This window comes from Callorhinus ursinus, unplaced genomic scaffold (assembly GCF_003265705.2).
Source record: "Callorhinus ursinus isolate GAN/ISIS: 27379988/994484 unplaced genomic scaffold, GSC_fseal_2.0 scaffold2, whole genome shotgun sequence".
Lineage (NCBI taxonomy): Eukaryota > Metazoa > Chordata > Mammalia > Carnivora > Otariidae > Callorhinus > Callorhinus ursinus.
The window spans coordinates 23677080-23700020 of NW_027397064.1; the positions used below are offsets into that span (position 1 = coordinate 23677080).

Sequence of the window (22941 nt, forward strand, 5' to 3'; positions counted from 1 at the left end):
AACTCCATTGGAAAAAACAATTAATAAGACTTGGCAAAATATTTGATATAGGTAGGATGTAAAACAATGGGAAAAAAATGCCAAATAGTAATCCAAAATTCAAAAACCCAATTAGAAATGGTTTCTGAAATTTACAAAATTAGCAGTTAGCAGACAAGCTCTTATGGAGAAATTTACTTTGTGCCTTAAATTTAAGGTCCAGTAGAATATCTATGTCAAGATGACTAGAAAGCTTTTGAAATATGGTTTGATTCCTGGGATGAGGTAGGTTGGGAAGGGGGGAATATAATAAGCATAATAAAGATTCTGTTCACTTATTAAGAAAATTATATCACTCCCTTACTATGAGTTATACCCTCTATAAGAATTTGGTAATAGACTAATGAATATGATAAGGTAATATTACTACTTTCAGAGGTATGATCCATGATGGCAGACGTTTAACAAATAATCAATAAAAATGAAATAGGAGATACACATTTATAAAGAGCTATTTGTTCCTGCTCAGAGATGACAGTTGAAGTTACAGGTGTGGGAAAGGAAACTTAGAATATGGGTACAGCGTAATTTTTATGTTTGGGATATTTTGGACAGATAGTTTACACAGATATTTTGGATATGATTGCAATGAATTTTGTTTTCTATCCTATAAATAGCAATGCTACTTACAGAGCTTTAAACTAAATCAAGTTATGAAAAACCACACAATTTTACAGGGAACTCCATATATTTTTGATAACCCTATCAACTCTCCTAAAGTCGTAAAATATATGGATGCAAGAGATTACAAATGAAAGCAAAGAATATTAGGGACAAAGCCATGGTAGCATTTCCACGTTGAGGGTATGGAAGGAAAAAGCAAAAAGCAGGTGCCAATAATTGTAATGAGAATACTCAGAAAGACCAAAGATTTAGGATAGAATAAAATATTAACATCAGCCACAGAGGGATTTTCAAAAAGTAGCATGGTCAGTGAGATAAAACAGTGCAGAAACTCAGGAAAATGTAAAAATGAGAGAATAAACCTGTTGACTGGTAAAAAGGAGATTAGTGGTGCTTTTTTTCAAGAGTGATTTGAGGGGCGCCTGGGTGGCTCAGTTGGTTAAGCAACTGCCTTCGGCTCAGGTCATGATCCTGGAGTCCCGGGATCGAGTCCCGCATCGGGCTCCCTGCTCGGCGAGGGGCCTGCTTCTCCCTCTGACTCTCCTCGCTCTCATGTACTCTCTCTCTCTCATTCTCACTGTCTCAACATAAATAAATAAATCTTTAAAAAAAAAAAAGAGTGATTTGAATAGTAAGAATGCAGTAAGTTGCAGAAAAACTAGAGCCCTAGGGAGTGAAGGACTATAAAATGAAGAAATAGCCAAAGTGAAAATAGCAAACATTACCAAAGTGAAGAAATGGCACAATTTAGGGAACTTTCACTTTTAAAATATGGAAATTCTAAATATACTTGTAGGTACAGTGAAGGTGCCAATATGGAGTGAAGATGAAGTTGTACTAGAGATAAACAATGGCAAAATCATTCACGGGAACAAAATGGGATGATGTCAGGAGTATGTTAAACAGAGTAAATATTGTGAAAGGTAGAAAGTTGTTTTTGTTATTTGTGTTGGTTTATTTTTCTACTCAGAGATACACATCATAATAAATGTAGTAGAGAAAGAAATTTAAAAAGATAACAAAGGGCTATTTTGGGAGGATCAAATCAGGAGATTTAGGACAAATCTCCATGAATTGATTCCTTTCCCAAACAATATTTGAAAGTTTGAGGAGAATTAAGATGGTGGGAGTTGCCTCTGGCCAACGAGTGGCACAACGGGAATATCAAGGGGAAAAAATTATATGACGGTAAATGCTTTATTCTAATAGTCAACACTGGAGTTCAGGCTGAGAGAGGAGTAAATGAAGCATAACAGAAAGCAGGCATTTAAAAAAAATTATGAATAAATCCAGTCTTCTTCCCCCTACTGCAAAACCTTTCATGATCTGGCCTCTACTTGCATTTCCAATCTCATCTCATTGCCATCGCAGCTTTTGCTAAATTCCAGACACACTTGAGTCTTCGCAGAGCTTCCCAAATTCACCCAGCTCTTACATTCTTTCCTGATATTTGTCTATCTGGCTTCTTCTCAGATCTCAGGACACATTTCCTGACTACCTTTATTTAAAGTATCACTGTAGCCACCATTTTATTATCTGTTACAATATTCTATTTATTTTGTCCATAACGTTTAATATGACATAATTACTTGTATGTCTGTTTTATATTTGCTTTTCCTGTATATTGGTTGCCTCTCCCAGTGAGTGAAAGCTTCATGACAATAGAGATGGTATGGTAGACCCAACTTCAGTAACAGTGGCAAGCACAAAGCAGGTCCTCAAGAAATATTTTTAAGTGAGAAAATGTATAACAAAGTGGTAGGAAAATATAAGGATGAAGGGAAATTCAGTATACCTAGGGGTAGGGGAAGGTAGGAAACAGCCAGAATGTAGAAATCTACCTAGAGTAGAATTACTCACGAAGTTCTTCATTGTGTGGCACTGTTAGTAGTATCTAAGTCTGAGATCCAGCCGCTCAATGGGTGAATCATGGAGATTGGGGATGGAAAACTTTTGACACCAAAAGTTAGAAGGATCCTAATCTTGAATGTTCATGTCCGCCCAAAGGACGGCAGAGATTAGAAAAGAGTGCTGAGCCCAGGGCGCCTGGGTGGCTCAGTTGGTTAAGCAACTGCTTTCGGCTCAGGTCATGACCCTGGAGTCCTAGGATCGAGTCCCGCATCGGGCTCCCTGCTCAGCAGGGAGTCTGCTTCTCCCTCTCGTGCTCTCTATCTATCTCTCATTCTCTCTCTCTCAAATAAATAAATAAAATCTTTTTTAAAAAATTAAAAAATAAAAGAGTGCTGAGCCCAGCCAGCAACGTAGACAGACTTAAACTTAATGGCGTATCGATTCCGTCTATCTAGTTGCTGTTCACCTACTCACACAAGTAAATTATTGTTTATTCTAGATGTGAGGAAACAGATGCAGATTTCATTTATTTTATTATCTAGATACCATCGGCAGCAAAGCATGTTTGTAAAACATTATTATGGACCAATCATTTTATTTCATCTTTCATCACTGCTGTCAGCATTATCTCCTTTGTGTTCTTCATCCCCATCACCCTCACCGTCTTTAGGAGAGGCGTTGGTGCGTTGGTGCCAAGCCTTCACAAATCTGCTGACTGTTGCATTAAACACAGTTTTATCTCTACATTAATTGTCTGTCTTTTCTTTTCCTCTATCCCCCCTTTTATCTTCCTTATCCCTGATGCAATGAGATTTTACCCATTTTTAGCTGGAGGGTATTGAAGTAATGGTCCATAGACATAATGAAACAGTGAAAGTTTGGCTGAAGTTAACATTTTTAAGAAACAGAAGAGCCCATAAGTTTTCAGTGGCCATATGTTTGTTTTTTTTTTCTTTTTTCTTTTCATGAAACCACTAACCAACACAAGTGAGAAAACAAGTTTAAGTGGCAAGGTATAAGCATCTGAAGGCTGGGCAAAATGATACCTTAATGTGACAATGGTATTGCTTACTTTTATTATTGTACAGAAATACCTTCCCTTCGCAAGAGAGTAATGACACACATGCTTCAGAGCTTTTTGTCTATGCCCTGGATGTGCCTTGATTGTTTAAAAAAAAAGTCCTTATTCAAACCAGACTTCATTGTAAAGAAAAATGTCCTTGCTTTAGAGTTTTCAGTGTAGCACCTGTTACATCCTTCCCCTCTGTCCAATTAGAAAACTCTTTAATTCAACTTTAAGAAAAAAATTTTATAAAGCAGAAGGGAAAACAAAGACAGAAACTAATTTTATTTCTGAAAATATAGATAATGCACCTGTCAACTTGTATTTATTCCATTGGCCTTCGGTGACATTTTCTAGTGACAGCAACAAAGATTCCAAAATTGCTTCCACAGGCCCCACACGGAGATAGGTAACAAGGGACATTATTAACTTCAACACAGAGCAATTTATTGAAATCCAACACTCCATTATTAAAATATTGGAATTTCTTTCCCTTTCCATCCCACTCATCGCTCTAAATGAATCCACGTTCTCTTTTCTTTATCTCTTTCCCTATCCCCCAAAAAAGCCATCTGCTATTTCCTTTATGAAAAAAAATAAAACCTACAATTAGTGTCTTGCTCATCTTTTCTTTCTCAAAAAAAAAGAGAACTATTATGCAAATACTCTGCAATTTGGTTTCAAATACTCTTTGTAGTGTGATGAGCAATTTTCCTTAATACAACCCCAGCTTTTTTGCCAGGACTTACTAATAGATTTTTTTAAAGAGAACTTTCATGTGACTTTTTTATGCTCTTCTGATGTAAACTTTTCACATGCATATTTAGAATGGAATTATCATTACTCCTTGAGTTGTAAAAGAAAAAAAAATGTTTATATATTTCATACTGAAAAAGAAGCCTGAAATAACCTCCACATCTTTCTTTTACTTTAAATTTCATCATTTTCTTTCTCAAGAAATGGTCTGTACCAAATACTCTCAGGAAATCAGAGAAATATGTTTTCTTTGGCTTTTTCTGAAAGCATATTGTAAGTGATGGCAGTTTACCTGTTAGTGCAAATTTGTTGTTTGATTTTAGTTGCTCCTTAGGAAATAAAGTATAATTTGACCCAATTCTTCAGATACAACTAATATCAGGTGTTTGGAGCTGTCTTCTTGTTAACAAGTTAACAGTGCTACAGTGTCAGGTGCTGATGGAACTGAAATTTATGAAGTTCAGTATCATAAGAAGTAGCAACTGCACTAAGAATCAGAAATCCTGAATCTTAAACCTGATCTAGTACTTATCAAATATAACCTGGGCAATAAGCCCACCCAGCTTTTGGCTTTATCCTTTTACACCTGAGAATTACTACATCTTTTGATGTAGTATAGAAGCATCTAGTGTTATAATGGGGATCAAACCACAACCGCAAATTACGATTTTTGCAATGAGATTATAGATACATTTTATGGCAATGTTCCAGAGGTCCTTAATTTTCATATTTCATATTTCCTATAGTAGCTTCATCTGGAGAGCTTGCTACAAATGCAGATTCCTGATCTACTTCTAGCCCTGATTATCTGGGAGTGGGGCCAGGATAGCTACTCGTAATGCCAAACCTAGGTGACTCTTATGCTCATAAGAGACTGAGAGCCACCAGAAGAGAAATAGAGAAAATGCAATCAGTATAAATTTAACTTAATTAGATAATATCTAATGTGGTACTTTATTAAATTAGATATTTAATTTAATTACATGTTTTGCTTATTTGTTGCTGTATATATGTATATATGTGTTCATATCATAATTCAGTGAAGGAGCCATCTGGTTTATACTTTCAATATTAATGTTAATAATTAATTAATTAATAACAATACAATATTATTTGGCTCACATTCTTATCTGTACTCTCCTTATAACTACATTGATTTGCTTTATTTCAAATGTTTGCTAAAATATACAGCAAGTAAAACCAAAATGTTTCTACCTTTTGGATCCAAATGGGGCCATATTCATAGTAATAACTCAAATTTCTGGCTTTGCTGATTAGGCAGAAACTCCAACCCCTAAAGATGGGCACTTAGTGGGTGCCTCATATGTACCTGTAAACCAATGTCCCAGTTCCAGTCTTCCTGTGATATTTGCAGTGTTCTTCCTTACCAGCCTGGCCCCCATATGGAGCTTCTCTTCTCCCCCTGGCACCATTGGCTGGTACCACTGTTGACTGGTACTACCTAAGGATGCCAGTATCCTTGCCAGAGGTGATGCCCCTCAGCGCTCCCCGGGCTGCTAGTCCTCAGGTGTTGCTGTGGTTGGCTCAGCAAGGAAGCAAAGAAACTGGTGTTCTCCCCTGTTCTATGACTCTGGCTCCCTGGGGCCGCTGAGGAGGGGGGAATTGCAGCATCTACTTGGAAGCCATCTGGAAAACAACAATTTTAGCTTCTGCCCACAAAGGCTCAAAAACAATCTTTTGAATTGGGCCGATGCCATTTTACCAGCTTATTGTTTCTGTTTGGCCTTATATCTCTTCTTTCTCAAAGACACTTGCCCATTCTGCCCCACCCTTCCTTACTCAAAAAAGTAAAAGTTTATACCTCACCTAAGACCCTGACTGGATCCAGTAAATCCATATACTCCATCAGACATGTACCATAATTGTCAATAATCTTTTAGACTCAGCTGAAATCAACACCACTAAAATAGTAGTGGAGATTAAAAATTAATAATGTCTTCTCAAATAGCTCTAAGGTAATAATAAAAGTCAAATACTTCTGCAAGGCAAATAGTAAAAGACAGAAGTCTAGAGTGACTCTCCATTCCCTTTCCTGCCTGTTTTCCACTGCCCAAACTAATCACTTTCAATTTCTCAGCAATTTATTTTTTTCACTTAACCCTGTATCTAAATATTATGCTTACACTGTCAACTCTTGATTTTTCCATTTTATGCATCATACACTAACTTGTCACTATGAACAACAGGAATGTACCTTTCACTTTCTTCCCATTACCCCCTTGCAGAATTATAGTCTACTTCCCTTCATTTTCCAGGAGAATCATATGATGTTTGCTTATATCAACATTTCGTACTTATGTCCTTATGCTTATGTAACTATTCCCAGCCATGCTCTATAGTAAATACATGATTTTCTTACTTGTGTATGTCTTGTACTTTACATCAAATCAATTTCTTCATTTTACTTTTGCTTAGGTTTCTGTGCATCAATCCTAATTTGACCTTCAGCTTCTGCTAAATATACATACCCTTAATGTATTTTAAGCTCATTAGGTATTCTATCGTCTCCATCTTCTTGGATTACCTTTTCCAGATCAATATGTCCCACTCCATTCTGGACTGACTGCTATCTTGGTCCCTTGTAACTGCTTTTATTCTGGAATATCCCTTCACTGTCATTTTTTGTTTCTTCAATTAAATGTACTCTTTTAACTGCCCCCTCTTATTTAATGAACACAACTAACAGAGAAAGGAAGTATGTGACATAAGTGTGTGTTTTTTTTTAAGATTTATTTATTTGAGAGAGAGAGAGAGGGAGAGCATGAATGGGGGAGGGCAGAGGGAAAGAATCTCAAGCAGACTCCCTGCTGAGCACAGAGCCCAATGCCAGGCTTTATGTTATGACCCTGTGACCATGAGCTGAGCCGAGACCTGTAGTCCAACACTCAACTGAATGAGCCACCCAGGCACCCCCTGAGATAAGTTGTTTAAGAACAGACATGCCTGAACATGTCTGTATATCCACTCACTTTACTGAAATTTTGCTGGATTTGGAATTTGAGGTTTAAACAATTTAAGCTTCAGAATTTTGAAGTCACAGCTCCATTTGGGAGAAGGAACTGGAAGGTGGCCCCAATTTTCTCTGTATATAAATTTACATAACCCTACTGTTATCCCCAGAGTACTTCTCTTTCCATTTTGCCTAATATCCATAGTCCACAATCCTTTTGATGGAGGGGAGGATATCTGTAGTTTTAGGTGCCTCCTAAATACACTTTGAAACAATCCTGCTCACGTTAAGTTTCTCCCTCCTGCTCCATTGCAGAAATTTGTGGTGCTAACACTACTTGAGCCTTTGGTGGTGTACACAGGTGGTATAAATTGGATTTCTTCTGTTTCCCTACCTGCTACATTAGGCTTCAGATGTCATACATATACAAAATTAGTTACAACTAGTAAGCCCATTCCTACTCTTATTATTCTATCTTTATTGCCTCCTCTCTATGACTGTTGGTGTCAGCCTCTTGATTAATTACTTTATTGCTTAGTATAGTGGAATTGAGAGGAAATGGAAGTAAATTTGTGTATTCAATCTGCCATGCCATCTTAAACAAAAGGTCAACATAGCTTTCTGTGCACAGTTTTTTGTTTTGAAAAATTTCAAAGTTATAGAAAACATTCAAGAATGCTACAATAAATATTCTCATGGCTTCAGTGTAAACTGATTGATAATAAATTGCCATATATGTGCCACCCCATGTGTGTGTGTGTGTGTGTGTGTGTGTGTGTGTGTAAGGTCCTATCTGTTTCAAATTGCAGTAAAGATACTTAAAATAACTTTTAATTGGAGGCTAACTTTAAGATGTACTAAATAACTATCATATGTCCAATTTTATCTTCATTAAACCAAAGTGACATGATTATTATAAAGAAATTAGAGCTGTTTTCTCATTTTATAAAATGATAAAGTTGGAGTAGACAAATTTTTATAGTCTCCCTTAGCTTTCAAATTTTATAATTCTATGAATAATACATCACTTATAATTTTGGAAATGAAATAAATTTGAGTAAAGACAAAGTCATGGAGCAAAATGTTTTATTAAAAGGTTTATTTTTCTACATAAATCCACAATGGCATATTGCTTATAATTGTTTAAATTTTGATATTTGTAATTTATAAATTACACCTGTGTATGCTCTCTAAATCCACACTAATAATGGATGACTTAACTTTGGGTCACCTTATACTATGTGAAAATAACTGCATTTGTATAGATTATTGTATTCTAGAACTAAAGATCAAAAGTTAAAAATCCACAGTATAAGCTAGGATTCAATATCAACTAACTTAGCAGTAAATAAAATCAAATATTGACCATATTACAAAAGAGAAAACACCAATATTAATTTTATATGCATTTAATTCTATAACATTTTCCATTTTAACAAAAGTGTAGTCTTTTTCACTTATTTTACTTGAGTTAAATAACTTTAAGAATATAATAGCTGCATTAATGTCTTTTCATTTTTAATTGATTCTGTTGAATGAGAGCACATTTTCAAAATTATGATCAGCACCATTACTATTGTGCTATAAAGAAATTTGAGTTGAAATGATGGTGTTATTTATTAATTTTTTATAGGAAGCTTTGATCATGGCAAGTATGGACCATCCACACTTAGTCCGGTTATTGGGTGTGTGTCTGAGCCCAACCATTCAGCTGGTTACACAGCTTATGCCCCATGGCTGCCTGTTGGATTATGTCCATGAACACAAGGATAACATTGGATCCCAGCTGCTGCTTAACTGGTGTGTCCAGATAGCTAAGGTAAGTGCCCATCACTTCCCATGGAAATAACTCTCCTGGCTTTCTTTCTCCTATTCTAGAGTAGTATGGATATTGAAAACATGTCTAGTCTTTTAATATACTTAAATAAAATAAATTACTTTTGCTATATTGGAAGATATTTGAAAGTATTTGCATTCAAAGCACAGATTAAACACATGTTAAACATCTTTGGATTATTTTACTGCTAATTGTGTTATATGGACCAGATGCCAAAACAAATAGCTTACTGGTCAGGAGGAAAAAAAAAGATATACCAAATTTGATTGGCTTTTTATTTTTTTATATAATTTAAATAACAAACAAAATCCAAGAAAGCCAAGATTGAATTCTGAATTGTTCCATTTTTAGAGGATTTTATTAAGATGGTATGTACATTCAGTTCTCAGTATTACAGATGATCAAGTTCTAAATATTTTCCTAGACAATTTGATAATTCTCAATTAGTCTTAATGGTTGGGGTTTTTTGGTACAAGGCATGTCATGTAACATACATAAGGGAAGTGGCATGGATTTCAGCACCTGGGGTGATGGGGACGTGGCTGTGTGGTGGGTTAGAGGACACCTACTGCCCTCTGTAGGACTGGTTTTTTCCCACCAGAGTTATGAGCTCTTCCAGTTTTTCAGAGGGGCCAGAATTCTGGATTTTTTTTTTTATGTGACTTCTCCAAATTTAAATCTTGGCTCAAACTTTTGAATTGTTCTGGAAGCCAAACAAAGCGTTTATGTCCTGCTGTCCACCAGTGTGAAATTTCTGGTGTACATTTTTTATATTCAAAGAACCCATCTATGATTATCTATACCAAGAATATTTCTTGAACATTTTCTCCTAGGTAAATAGATCTGAGACGAGTTTTAATTCTCTATTTCAACTTTTATTTACATCAAAATTTGATCTAATGTTTGGTTAATTCTACAGATGTGTTCATCTTTGCATTTGTATAATATAAATGCCAAATGTTAATTTAGTAATTCCAGGCTATTTCTTTTTACAGTCTAAGAATGAATGAAAATTCATTTCCCAAAGTAGAAATGTTAACCCAAAAAAATTATCTGAGGGAAAGGCCCAGTTTAGTTTTATATACCATAAATCTCATTATAGTTTCCTTATGGACCACTTTTATAATTTTTTGACAATTATATAACGAACTCACAACTTAGAGGATTTTTTATGGTAATGAAGTTTGAAATACAACTCTTCAAAAACTGATTTACATATCTAAACTTCTATGAATTATAAGGTGAGCTAAACAGGCAATAGGAGTTTTCAAATCATCCTAGCACTATAGATTTAAACAAAACTAAGTTTCAAATTTCTTTGCTGTTCTATATGTTTCCTGCAGGGTTCTTCATAATTTAGGTTTTGTCCTTAGGGATTCGTGACATTAATATATCATTTATGCAAGGCTGTACACCCTAGTAATAGAAACTACTTTGAGTTCCCAGAATTATCACACTGTTTTAAACCATTTTGCCTTTGTGAATGCCAGCTTTCTACTTAGAAATCTTTCCTCATAGCTTCTTGATCACATAACATGATCTTTTCCATCCATCAACACTGATTGGGCTTCCTCCCCTTACAGTACCTTCCCTACTCAACCTTTTTCTCCAAACAGAAGCAACTTCTTCTGCTTCTGTATTGGTTTTGGTCATTGGTATCTTGAACACATTTTTATTATGTAAATGTTATACTACGTGTTTATATAACTATCTGACTATATGGCAAGTTTATTTAGTCACTAACCTTTTAATAAATGTCTGTAGACACCTCCCATGTGTCAGGTATTATGCTGCCTAAAGTGATTAGGGGCAAATAACATGGGCGTGGGCCTGGTTGTCTTTAATGGCATGAACAGTCAACAGATAAAACAAATATAGGATGATAATTAATTCTTTTGTTCATATTTTGAAGAAAAATAATTACAGGAGAGACTTAAGGCAGACCCTGTTGAGTCCTAGGAGAGAAGAGTTCGCTTATGGGAGGAAATTGAGGCAGAGGAAAGATTCCACAAGACCCCGATGGATATGGTGACTGTGTAATTTATCATCCAACTGGGACAATTTTAGGAGTGAAAGAAGGCGCTACCACTAGTTCCACCAAGACAGCAGGCACACTGGTGTCCTAAACAGAACCAGATGTGTGGTAACCCTGTGTGGCATGAAAAGTTTGGATTTTACTATAAGTACACAGTAGGTATTGAAGCATTTTATGTTCTAAGGAGATCATGCCGGTTTATGTATAGAGATGAGATCAAGGCAATCCGAGAATGGAAATGAAGCTACCAGTCAGAAGTCCGGGGGTAATGAAAATAAGGAGAAGTAAATAGGATTAGGATATATTTTTAAAATAAATATAGGCATCTGAATACTGATCCGTTGTGGGGGAGTATGGTGGTGCTGTTTCCTGAGCTGGTGAAGACTGAGGGATTGAACATAGTTGTAGAAAAAAATTCAAGAGTTCGGTTCCAGACATGGCAAATTGCAAAGGTTTATTGAACGTGGCAGTGAAACTTCCAGTTAGGTAGTTGAATTTGGTTGGGACTCTCAAGATAGACTGGAGTTATAGGTATTTAAATATATGGGAAAATTTGTGATTATCTAGCTACTGACTCAGTCTGATTCATATTTCTTCCTAGCACCGAAAATTGGTATAATAGCCATTCAATAAACATTTAGTAAATATTTTAACTCAAAAAGAAAATGAAAAATATCTACACGTTAGGAGGAAACCCATCCTTTGTCTTTTTTCCTAGTTCAGGGACAGAATTGTGTAGTGGAAACAGCATTAGGATCAGAAGGACCTACATTAGTATGTTGGTGATCACTTTTAAGTTTGGTGAGTTTGAGTTAGCTTTTTTGAATTTTCTTTCTCAGCGTATTAAGAGTTCATAATCACTCCTTTTTTTTTCTTATTTGCAAAATAAGCATAATGGTATCTACCTCTGGTAGGCTGAAACTCCCTGCCCCCAAAGATGTTAAGTCCCATCCCCAGCATCTGTGAATAAGTTACTATACATGTTAAAAGGGAATGTGTGAATGGTACTAAATTAAGGATCTTGAGATGTGATTATCCTGGATCATCCAGATGGGCCCAATGTAATCTAAGAATCCTTATAAGTGGGAGTAAGTAAGATAAAAAAGTTGGGAGCAGATCTGGAGTGATGTGCTTTGAAGATGGAGAAAGGGACCACAAGCCAGAAAATAGAGTCTACCTCTAGAAATGAAATAGATTCTCTCTACAAGGTCCAGGCCTGCTACACCTTGATTTTATTCCAGTTTATAAACCAATTCAGGACTTCTGATGTCCACAGCTGTAAGAAAATAAATTTGTATTGTTTTAAGCCATTAAATTTGTGGTAATTAGATACAGCAATAAAAAACTAATATGCTTCCTCACAATGGTTTGCAAAGATTAAATAAAACAGCCCAATGCAAGTTCTCTGACTCAGCTCCTAGAACATGGAGTCTTTAAAAACAGTCTCCTTTATTAGCTATAGGTTGAAAGCCTCAAAACAGAGAATTATTTTTAAAATGTCTGCAAAATATGAGTAAGATTGTCTTAGTAAACACAAGTACTTCACAAATCACTATCCCAGTAACTTAGAAGCTTTTTCTTTGTTTTCAATTCTCACCAAGAAGGCTCATGAAAGTAAGCATCATAATTGCCCCAAGACCCACTTTGCTTTTGGCTGCATCCTTTCTTTCACTGATAAAGCTGGAAGGATTGGAGACGATACTGTAAAATGATTGATGTATATTTGTGTTATAACATTCCTATGGAAAATACAACAGTAGGTAGGAGAATAATAATTATAGCTAACATCAAGCAGTTCTTTCTCATAACCCTGAGATCATGACCTGAGCCAAAATCAAGAGTTGGACACTTAACCACCTGAGCCACCCAGGAGCCCTTAGACACTTGAGATTTAAATCACAAAGGAGAATATCTGTGGTTTTTAGGAAAGATTCATGTATTTATTCATCTAAAAAAAATCAAGTTATGATGTAGCAGGTACTGTCCCAAGATCTAGGATTTCGAGAAAGAGTAAATCCTTCTATCACAGTTTTTATATTCTATTGGGGAAGATAGATAAAAAAACCAAGTAAACAAAAATATTGCCTCATATGGTGACAGATGAAAGAGGGTGCCATCCATTAGTATTTTAGGGCAGAATTTAAAAGGAAGTAGTAATCTGTTCCTCTTTTAGGTCTACCATTTATCATCTGTATGACTTCGCCAAATTCCTTAATATCTCTAAATCTGTTTCCTCATCTATAAAATGAGCAACAGCCTCCATTCGTCCAGCTGTTGTGATGGTTAAATGAGCTCATACCTTAGCTTTGAACATTTGCTACCAAAGCTTTAGTACTTAATATGTCATTATAATATTAAGTAAAATTATAATACATTTTTTAATATTTATTATCATCAAAACAATGTAGACATGACTTCTACAGAAAGGCAGTGTATGTAACAGAAAGAATATCAACCATAGAGAAATACAATCTGGGTATAAATTCTAGTTCATAGTTGTGAGAACTTTGAGACCCATTTTTCCGTTTTGCTAAATGAGAATACTTGTGCTTATATAAAATGAAACTAAGCTATGTTTATCAAATTTGAATTAATAAATAAATAGGAGCAACTGATATTAATCTGAAAAATTAGAAGGTTCTACAGAACAGGAATATATATATATTTCTTTATTCATTTTACTCATTTATTATATTCCTTTATTCATTTGTACTCATTTATTATTTTACTCATGAATATAGCAAATTTCCTTTGAGACCCTACTTGTTTATGATGGTGAAGGAAAAGAGATTTTGGAATTAAAAATATCTAGCTTTGAATCTCAACTACCAATCATTAGCTGTAAAATTTTTGGCAAGTTTTTTAAACTCTCTCAACTTCCTTATCTAAACATCAGGATAACAATATTTAGTTCATAGAGTTATAATCATAACAATTAAATAAAATAAAATCTGTCATTATATTAATATATTGCCTAACACATAGTATTGCTCAATAAATATTGGCATTGTGGGTTTTGGTTTTTTTTTTTTTTGGTTGCTTGGTTTGGTTTGTTTTTTTTAATCACGCAGAACAGTGTTTGGGCTAGCCATTTCAGAAGAAGATTGCTATACCTTTGTACAATTAAAGAGCTCACTTGAAATTTTTTTCCAGGGCAAAATACAAATCTGCCCTGGAGTTTTTCCATCATTAACCCCATGTTAAATGAAAGTGAATTTGATCAGAGATAACAAATTAGAGGAACATTACATTAATTTTTTTTTCTAAATTAAAATTATTCCAGCTTGGTGCTCACTTATCATTGTTGGTCAGAAATTCCATTTTAATCATGTATTGGGAGGTCCCCACAAGGATTCTTCTAGGGATATTGAAGAATCTGATGAGAAACATATGATGCTCCAGGGAAGTACAAATCAGAACCACAATGAGATACCTCCTCACACCAGTCAGAATGGCTAAAATTAACAAGTCAGGAAGCGGATGTTGGCAAGAATGTGGAGAATCCACACTTACATGGGAATGCAAGCTGGTGCAACCACTCTGGAAAACAGTATGGAAGTTCCTCAAAAAGTTGAAAATAGAGCTACTCTGTGACCCAGTTGTTGTACTACTAGGGATTTACCCCAAAGATACAAATGTGGTGATCCAAAGGGGCACCTGCACACCCCAATGTTTATAGCAGCAATGTCCACAACAGCCAAACTATGGAAAGAGCCTAGATGTCCATTGACAGATGAATGGATAAAGAAGATTTGGTATATATACACAATAGAATACTACTCAGCCATAAAAAAAAAAATCTTGCCATTTGCAATGGCATGGATAGAACTAGAGGGTATTATGCTAAGTGAAATAAGTCAATCAGAGAAAGACAATTATATGATCTCACTCATTGTGGAATTTAAGAAACAAAACAGAGGATCATAGGGGAAGAGAAGGAAAAATAAAACAAGACGAAATCAGAGAGGGAGACAAATCATAAGAAACTCTTAATCACAGGAAACAAACTGAGGGTTGCTAGAGCGGAGTGGGTGGGAGGATGGGGCAACTGGGTGATGGGCATTAAGGAGGGCATATGACGTAATGAGGACTGGGTATTATATAAGACTGATGAATCAATGAACTCTACCTCTGAAATTAATAATATACTATATGTTAATTAATTGAGTTTAAATTAAAAAAAAGAAATATATGATGCTTGGCAGACAGGGACAGTCTCTACTTTTCTGACCTTCATAATTGGTACATAAAGGTGCTCCTTGTTCAGCTTCATGGAAACAGAGCTCTCCAATCTCTAGTATCTTAAAGTAGTTTGCTGTGTATACAAAAGGAAAGGAAAGCAATAGAAAAATTACATGGAAAGGATCCAGTCCAGAAAAGTTACTTTGTAGAGGTGGTGAATGTTTAAGAAAAATTAATATCAGAACTTGTTGAAATTTTGGCATAACAAGGAGCCCTGGAAGATTATCTCATTCAGTGATTAAAAAAAAAATGTTTAAGGCATGCAATTGTTTTAAGTGAAATCTTATACTTGAAAATCTAAACAAATAAAACCAAGCCATAACTACAGCAGCAGATAGCATTGAGAGGGCTTCTTGGGACTCGAAGGTTCCTGGGATCTTCACAGAGACCAACTTGAAGAGCATCTGATGAGCTTGTGTTGAAGATGGGGAAACTGAAGCCCAAATGGTCGACAGAGTCCATTTAAGGCCACAGTTCTTCTTAGTCACAAAGCCAGGATCTGAATCCATGTATCACCCTGGCCCCCCTGGTGTCACCAGACACCCCAGCCTAGATCAACTAACAGCCAGCACCCCTTCCCCTGGCTCTGTAAGATTTGTGGATTCCTTGTTTACAATCAGTGAAATAACTGCTACAGTATTAGTTAGTCTAACAGATCATATGGCTCTTGTGATAACTTTTATGATGTAATGAACTTTTGTAATGTAATGAACTTTTCCCCCTATAGGATATTAAATGAGAGGCAGCTAGATTTTTACCTCCACGTACTTTTGTGTTTTCAGTTTACCTTCCAAGGGTTTCTTTTTTTTTTGGCTTTTTTTCAAATCTCTCTTTTCCACCGATAGTTTTCCCCTCTCCATCTTTATATCAGAAAGTCTAATAACATTGCAGCCTCCCAAATTGGTGATAAAGCACCTGGCTGAATTTGAATCATATTTATCCCCTCCCTTAAACAACCTCATGCTTTTTATTTATGTGCCAAATTCTCATTGCCTTAAAGGAGGACAATATAAAAGGGGTAGTGAGGGATAAGAGAGACTCTCAAATGTACCAGATGAAAATGAAGTTTATTGATGCAGTTTCTAAAGCACAGGTCCCAGAATTGCAATGAGGTCTTAATTGTTTCCTGGGGTTTGCATGAAATATGAAGGCCTCTCACAGTCATCGTAGGTTGTTTCTTGTCTAACCTATAAAATAGCAAGCTTCCCTTTTGCTTTGCTTTGCCTGTGGCTTTGTTTGGCATGCTGAGCAACTCTAATTCAGCTTGGAAGTTACTCTATTCTAGAAATGGCAAAGTTTTCATTCAGTTACCATACCCATCCAGAAAGTAAAGAACTTAATTTCTTTACTGTAAATGTATGTGTTAGCTGGTACTTTTAATGTACTTTTTTTTTTAACAGAAAAGTGAAAGCTGTGCAACCCAAAAGGATTAAATTGTACTTCATGTGTGTAAAGTGTTTGCAATTCCATCTATTAGTCATGACTATGTGAAGCTTGGTATTGTAGCAGCTTTTAGGAGCATAGTGATTTTCTCAAATGCAGATTCAAAGTAGCAGGACTGGTATATCTACTTCATGGCTCCCCTATGGCTTTTTTTTAAATTTTTATTGTTATGTTAATCACCATATATTACATCATTTGTTTTGGTGTAGTGTTCCATGATTCATTGTTTGTTCATAACACCCAGTGCTCCATGCAGAATGTGCCCTCTTTAATACCCATCACCAGGCTAACCCATCCCCCTCCCCTCCTCCCCTCCAGAAACCTCAGTTTGTTTTTCAGAGTCCATCATCTCTCCTGGTTCGTCTCCCCCTCTGACTTACTCCCCTTCATTTTTCCTCTCCTGCTATCTTCTTCTTTTTCTTTTTTCTTAAAATATGTTGCGTTATTTGTTTCAGAAGTTTTGTTTCTAAAACTGTTGAGTTAGATGGGTGTTATAACATTGCTCTCAGGAAGTTGTGATATATATTCATGATCTTTTAGATGTATGCATGCAATGCCATTTTTCCTAGATTTCAAGATGTTTACAGTAATTCAGAGAGATAGGACTTGCCTTTTGCTGCACCTGGGAGAAACAAGGGATGAGGACCTCAAATGATTTGGCTGAAAACAGAAAAAACATATTGAGACTGAGGGCAAAACAAAAATTTACTTCCTCTACACCTGCCCAATTCCTTCTCCAGATAGCATTAAAAAAAAAAACACAAAAAACAAACAAAAAAAAAACTTTTTTATTTTGAAATAATTATAGATTCATAGAAAGTTAAAAAACAAATTTAAAGAGGGTTTCCACGTTGCCTTCACCCAATTTCCCCAGTGAGACCATCTTATATAACACAATATTGCAACTGGGAATTTGGCATTGATTGGTGCAATCCACAGAGCTTATTCAGATTTCCCCAGTTTTACATGAAAGCTGTGAGCATCTGCATGCGTGTAATTCTAAGCAATGTTATCACATGTGTTGATTAATATAACCACCACCGCAGTCAAGACACAGAACTATTTCATGACCTCATGCCATCCCTTTATAACCATACAAAAATTGTACTCTCAAGTCTTGTTGAGGTCTATATTTGTAATAATGACTTATTTTTCAGACATTTTTTGAACTTACTGTTTTTAACACATTACAATGGACATATCATACTCTGAACACTAAATCTAATTCTAGCATTAGTAATTTGGTAGAGTTTTACTTCAAAGGCTATCCTCCATAGATTTGCACATATAAATTCTAGAACAGTGGCTGTAAAGAAGAATTGGGTTCTGTGTTATTGACCTAGGAGGGACGCAACAGTCAAAATGTAGTGTTAGATTCTCTTACAATTACTTAGTGGGAACATCTACACTCCTACTTACCATAGGAAAGTGGTTTAGCAGGTCACTGGCTGCAGAAGAAAGATAGCCCAATCAAACCCAAAGGGCATGGAGCCAGAAGAGAAGAAAATTAGGTTAATAATGAAGACTAAAGGAGAGAAAGCAGCTAAGGTTTTATGCCAATCTTCTACTGTCTAAGAAAGTTCAAAATTTAGAATAATGCTAGTTAGTATTATACATGATGAAATGAATATACACAGCTTGTATGATATGTGTAACAAACATAAAGAGACATATTATATATAGCTGGGTTTTTTATATAACTTTAATATAAATATATTAGTGAGAGGAAATTATGTTTTAAATATAGAATAATTCTATGTAGTTGAAATTCCACAATATCCAATTTAATATGTACATGTGGAAAAGAGCATAGGATGGGGAGATCCATTATTGTCATGATTAGAAATAATAGGTTAAACACTATTTGTACAAAATTTCCCTTTCTATCATCTAAATTTGGTGGATAAAGAAGAGCTTGGTGGCAGATGTTTGTTATTTTTCATCAGGCTAAGGTGAGAGTGGAACAGAATATGTGTGTAGTTGTGAAAAGGAAGGGTGAGCCGAGTGGTTATGAACACATAAAAAAAGAGTGGCTATGGGTCAAAGATTTTATCCTTCATTAAGAATCCTTTTCCTTAGCTCAGTATCTACCCCATCACAAAATGAACAAAGGATGAGCTTAATGACAGTCATCTATCAGCTAGCCACATTTTAAGCTTCAGGATCATGCTATTCCCAATGCTCCATGCCTTGACAAGGCTAATTGTATAATTACAACACTACATCACCCACTCCTGGTGCACTTTCACTGGCAGGGACCAGAACTGGGGATTCTGATGATTATTGCCCCAAGCAAGCACATTAGCATGAATATAGTTTACTAATGGGGCTCCTCTATTAGAGACTGTAGTATATAAGGCTTAAGCCAAGGATTTTGTTATGAAGTCTCTTGTAGATTAAATGTCAGACTGAATTGAGCTTTAAAATTAGAATCATTTTATTTTTTAAAACAAAATGAATGATTCCCCTATATTTTCATATTCTTTCTAGTATGTATGTAGTTGCCAAAGTTATTATGCTAAAATGAAATCGAATTTATAAGCCTTTCACCAAGGATGCATTAAGTGCTAAATAAAATAATATCCTTAAGCTAATTCATATGTAAGGTTAAAGAATTCCATAAAAATGTAACCAATATGGGTCAAGACAGAGGAACTTTTGTGATACCAAGACTGTTCTTAATCTGGGTGCTGGTACTCAATTTATGAAATATAAATATATTATCAAAACACTTTAAGAGTCTAGTTGTTTATGTTTTGCTTTTAAAATTTCCGATGGCTACATCTTTAAAGATTTGGCACATCAAGTCAGAGCATCAACCTGAAATGACTCTGTTTCTATTACAGACTGGAGGCATGTATGGCAATCCCTAAAGCAAGAGTGTACAGCCAAAGTCCCTTCATTGTGGGCTTGAAATTTTTCATGAATTGCCCCCAGTCCCTGGTATGCAACCAACCTTGGCTGGTGCTGATCAGAACTTTGTGGAACAGGTTGTCCTTGCCATCCTTTGGTTTCATATACATTGGCAATGACAATTCACAGCAGTAACAGTAATAGAATAACAATCCATGATGTTAACTATTATTATCACTCTTATTATTGTCCATATTATCCCCATTGTACATGGAAACAGCAAGACTTAGAGAGGTGACTTGTTCAAGATCATGTAGCTAATGAGCAAGGAGGTGTTTATCTGGCACAGTCTGCTCCTCAGCTTGACCTGAGCATTTCCACACACTGGCTCTCTCAGGCCACTGTATTGTACAACTCCAGGGCCAGGGCAAGGCAGTGACCTCAAATGGATCGTACCCATGCCTAACTAGGTTTCCATCTTCATTAGGTAATTGAAGGAAATATTTCTTATTTCCCATGAGAAACAGTAAAATTTAAAGTATAAAAACTGACCTACATCAGGTACCTTGTACCTTAATTTTGTGGAGAATGTGGGAGAGCACACTTAATGGATGTCAATAGAATGACTTGGTCACTTCTAGAATCACCATCTTTGACAGCTACTCTTGTTATTATCCTCCAAAAATTTTTTCTATTAAAACATAATTAAATGGGCTGATAGTTTATTACATTACTACCTTTACCTGAGAACATGCCTGGTATGTGACACTTACGGACTATCATTATATCAAAATGTCTCTATGTAGTGGGACTTCAGTCGTGTAGCTTCTTACAATAATATGCCCATTCTTATTGTCCTGTTACAAGTACCCATTGTCTTTTTCACAGCTGCCCCAGGGTATCTGGCCACAAATTCCTCACAATTTCATCAGTCACTGAGGTAGTAGAAACCTCTTTCTTTCTTTCTTTCTTTCTTTTTTTTTTTTTTTTTTTTTTTAACTTGCATTCCCCAAAAGACTGGCTTGGAAAAACGTTATTGAAAACTTCTTTTAAATCAGATTCAAGATATTGCAACAGTGCCTGCTAGAGTCTGTCAATGTTTCCATTATAAACCTATATTTTCCAGGTTTATTACTTAGCTGTAAAATTTTCCTGTGGACTGTGATACAGAATACAGAATTTTAGCCCAAAGCAATTTTTATTATCATCACTCAAATATTGAGATTTTTCAAGTTATGATCGTTTTTAAAAATGCCACAAAAAACAAATACTTTAGGGGACACCCATTTTAAATCCTTTATAAAATGCAACATTAAAAACAATTTGTTCCTCATAAGAAAAGAAACAAATAACTAGACTCTCAAGGCCTGAAGGGGAAATTTTGTGAGCCCACATGGATTTATTTCCTTATGATTTGGGGGCTAATTTGATACTTAGATTGAGATTTTTAATATTACTACAATAAGCTTTCAAGAAATTGGTACCATATGGGTCTGAAAGAAATTGGATTGTAGGCAAGGGAGAATCACAATAAAGATTGAAAATTCAACCCACAGAAACAGTATTCTCAAAGCGACTGATGTTGCTGCCTTTTGAGATAGTGTTGTGTTTTTGTTTTGTTTTGTTTCCCCTACTGGTGAGTCTTAGAAAGGCTGATAAACAGTTTATAAACTGTGAAAACATTGGGCGGACTACAAGAATCAGGAATTTTATCAGCAAATCAGCCCCCATTACAACTTAATTGAATTTCTTGTCAACAGAAATTGCTACATTGGAAGTTCTAAATTTTTCTATCCCCAAAATGCATATAACACTGGCAGGAAAAAATATGGATTCTTCATACTGCCAGTTTGCTCTTCCACATCTCTGATTAAGAGGGATTTAACAGGAAAGTACTACATGGGTATACTCCTCCCTGTTGGGACTGAATGAATTTAAAAACTTCTACTTTGGGTGAGATATGTCAGTTAAATTAGGTGTACTTTATATCTTCAAAGAACTGTGATTTCAGGATTTAAAAGGAATCACTCCTGAGGGAGTTCAGTTCATTAATAATTCTAAAGCACTTGAAAACACATTCTTGGTTGTGTAAAGAGGGAACCTGTATTTAAGTATAATGGGGAGAAACCTAGATAGAAATTTTATTACTTTGGTCACTCTTCAGTCAAAGCTACTGAATAATGTTCCCAATTCCCTAAAGTAGATGGAATAAAATTGAAAATACAAATTTTTAGGACAACCTCTGACTTGCTTCCTGTTTTCACTAATATATAAATATAGTATTGGCATTCTATTAAGTTCTATCTGTATCTTAGCAAACATGGCCTGGAGGATAGGAGGGGTAGGTGTGGAATCATTAGACTTCTTATACTAGTCATAACAAAGTGACTTTACATGTATATCACTGGCAGGCATAAAAGGTAAATTCAAATTCTTTATAAGTTGAAATTATGAAAGAAAATTAAAGGTGCTAGTCTAAATGCACATAGATGTCAGAAGGGACGTTGCCATTGAAATATGGGCATTTAAGATCTTTTGCTAGTTTCTTCCTAACCAGGAGGACAAACTGCAAACATCTGAATAAAAGGATGCAGGGACAATGCTTAGGAGGCTACTTAAACATTTGCATGAGAAATAAATGATAATCTAAACAAAGACTATGTTTACGATGTCCCTCTCTCTTTTTCTCTATCTCTGTCTCTGGGTCTCTCTAACTCTCTCTTCTCTTTCTATTGGAGGTATTCTATTCACTACTTATTCACCTGATAGCCTTCCCAGCTTGGCTCACATATCATATTGAATATTTAGAAGTATAGTAACCCAAATTAGCAAAAAACACCTAGTTAGTATTTATCCCCAAAGACACAGAAGTATAATATAGCCATAAAAAGAGCTTCAGCAAGTCCTGCGAATCACAATTCCATGGAATGCAGTCAGACTAACAGGGAAGGAGAGAGGAATGGGAAAATTGGGATGAAGTCAGGATCCAAGGAGCGCCTTCTCCCTTCTCTTCCATTTGACAGTGGCACAGCCAGCAACCCAGAGCAGAGAGGTATCTTTCCTCGACTGTTTTAGAGGAAGAGTGTCTAGGGGAAGCCAAAAAGGACTGCTTCATTTTGATGCCCCCGCAATCAGGCATTGAGGGAACTATTCCAGCAACCTGCAGGCCATGTGCTATGTTTGTCTTTCTGCCTAAGGCACTCACCAATTATAATTGTGCTATACAT

At 35.6% G+C, this 22941-nt stretch overlaps 1 protein-coding gene across 8 annotated transcripts in view; it reads left to right on the plus strand.

Moving 5' to 3' along the window:
- ERBB4 (erb-b2 receptor tyrosine kinase 4) overlaps nucleotides 1–22941 on the plus strand; it is a 1101497-nt gene that overhangs the window by 934349 nt on the left and 144207 nt on the right. For all 8 annotated transcript variants that reach the window (XM_073879088.1, XM_073879094.1, XM_073879096.1 and 5 more), the window contains one exon: nucleotides 8938–9123. In XM_073879088.1, the coding sequence (XP_073735189.1) occupies nucleotides 8938–9123 (186 nt within the window). The remainder of the gene's footprint in view (nucleotides 1–8937; nucleotides 9124–22941) is intronic.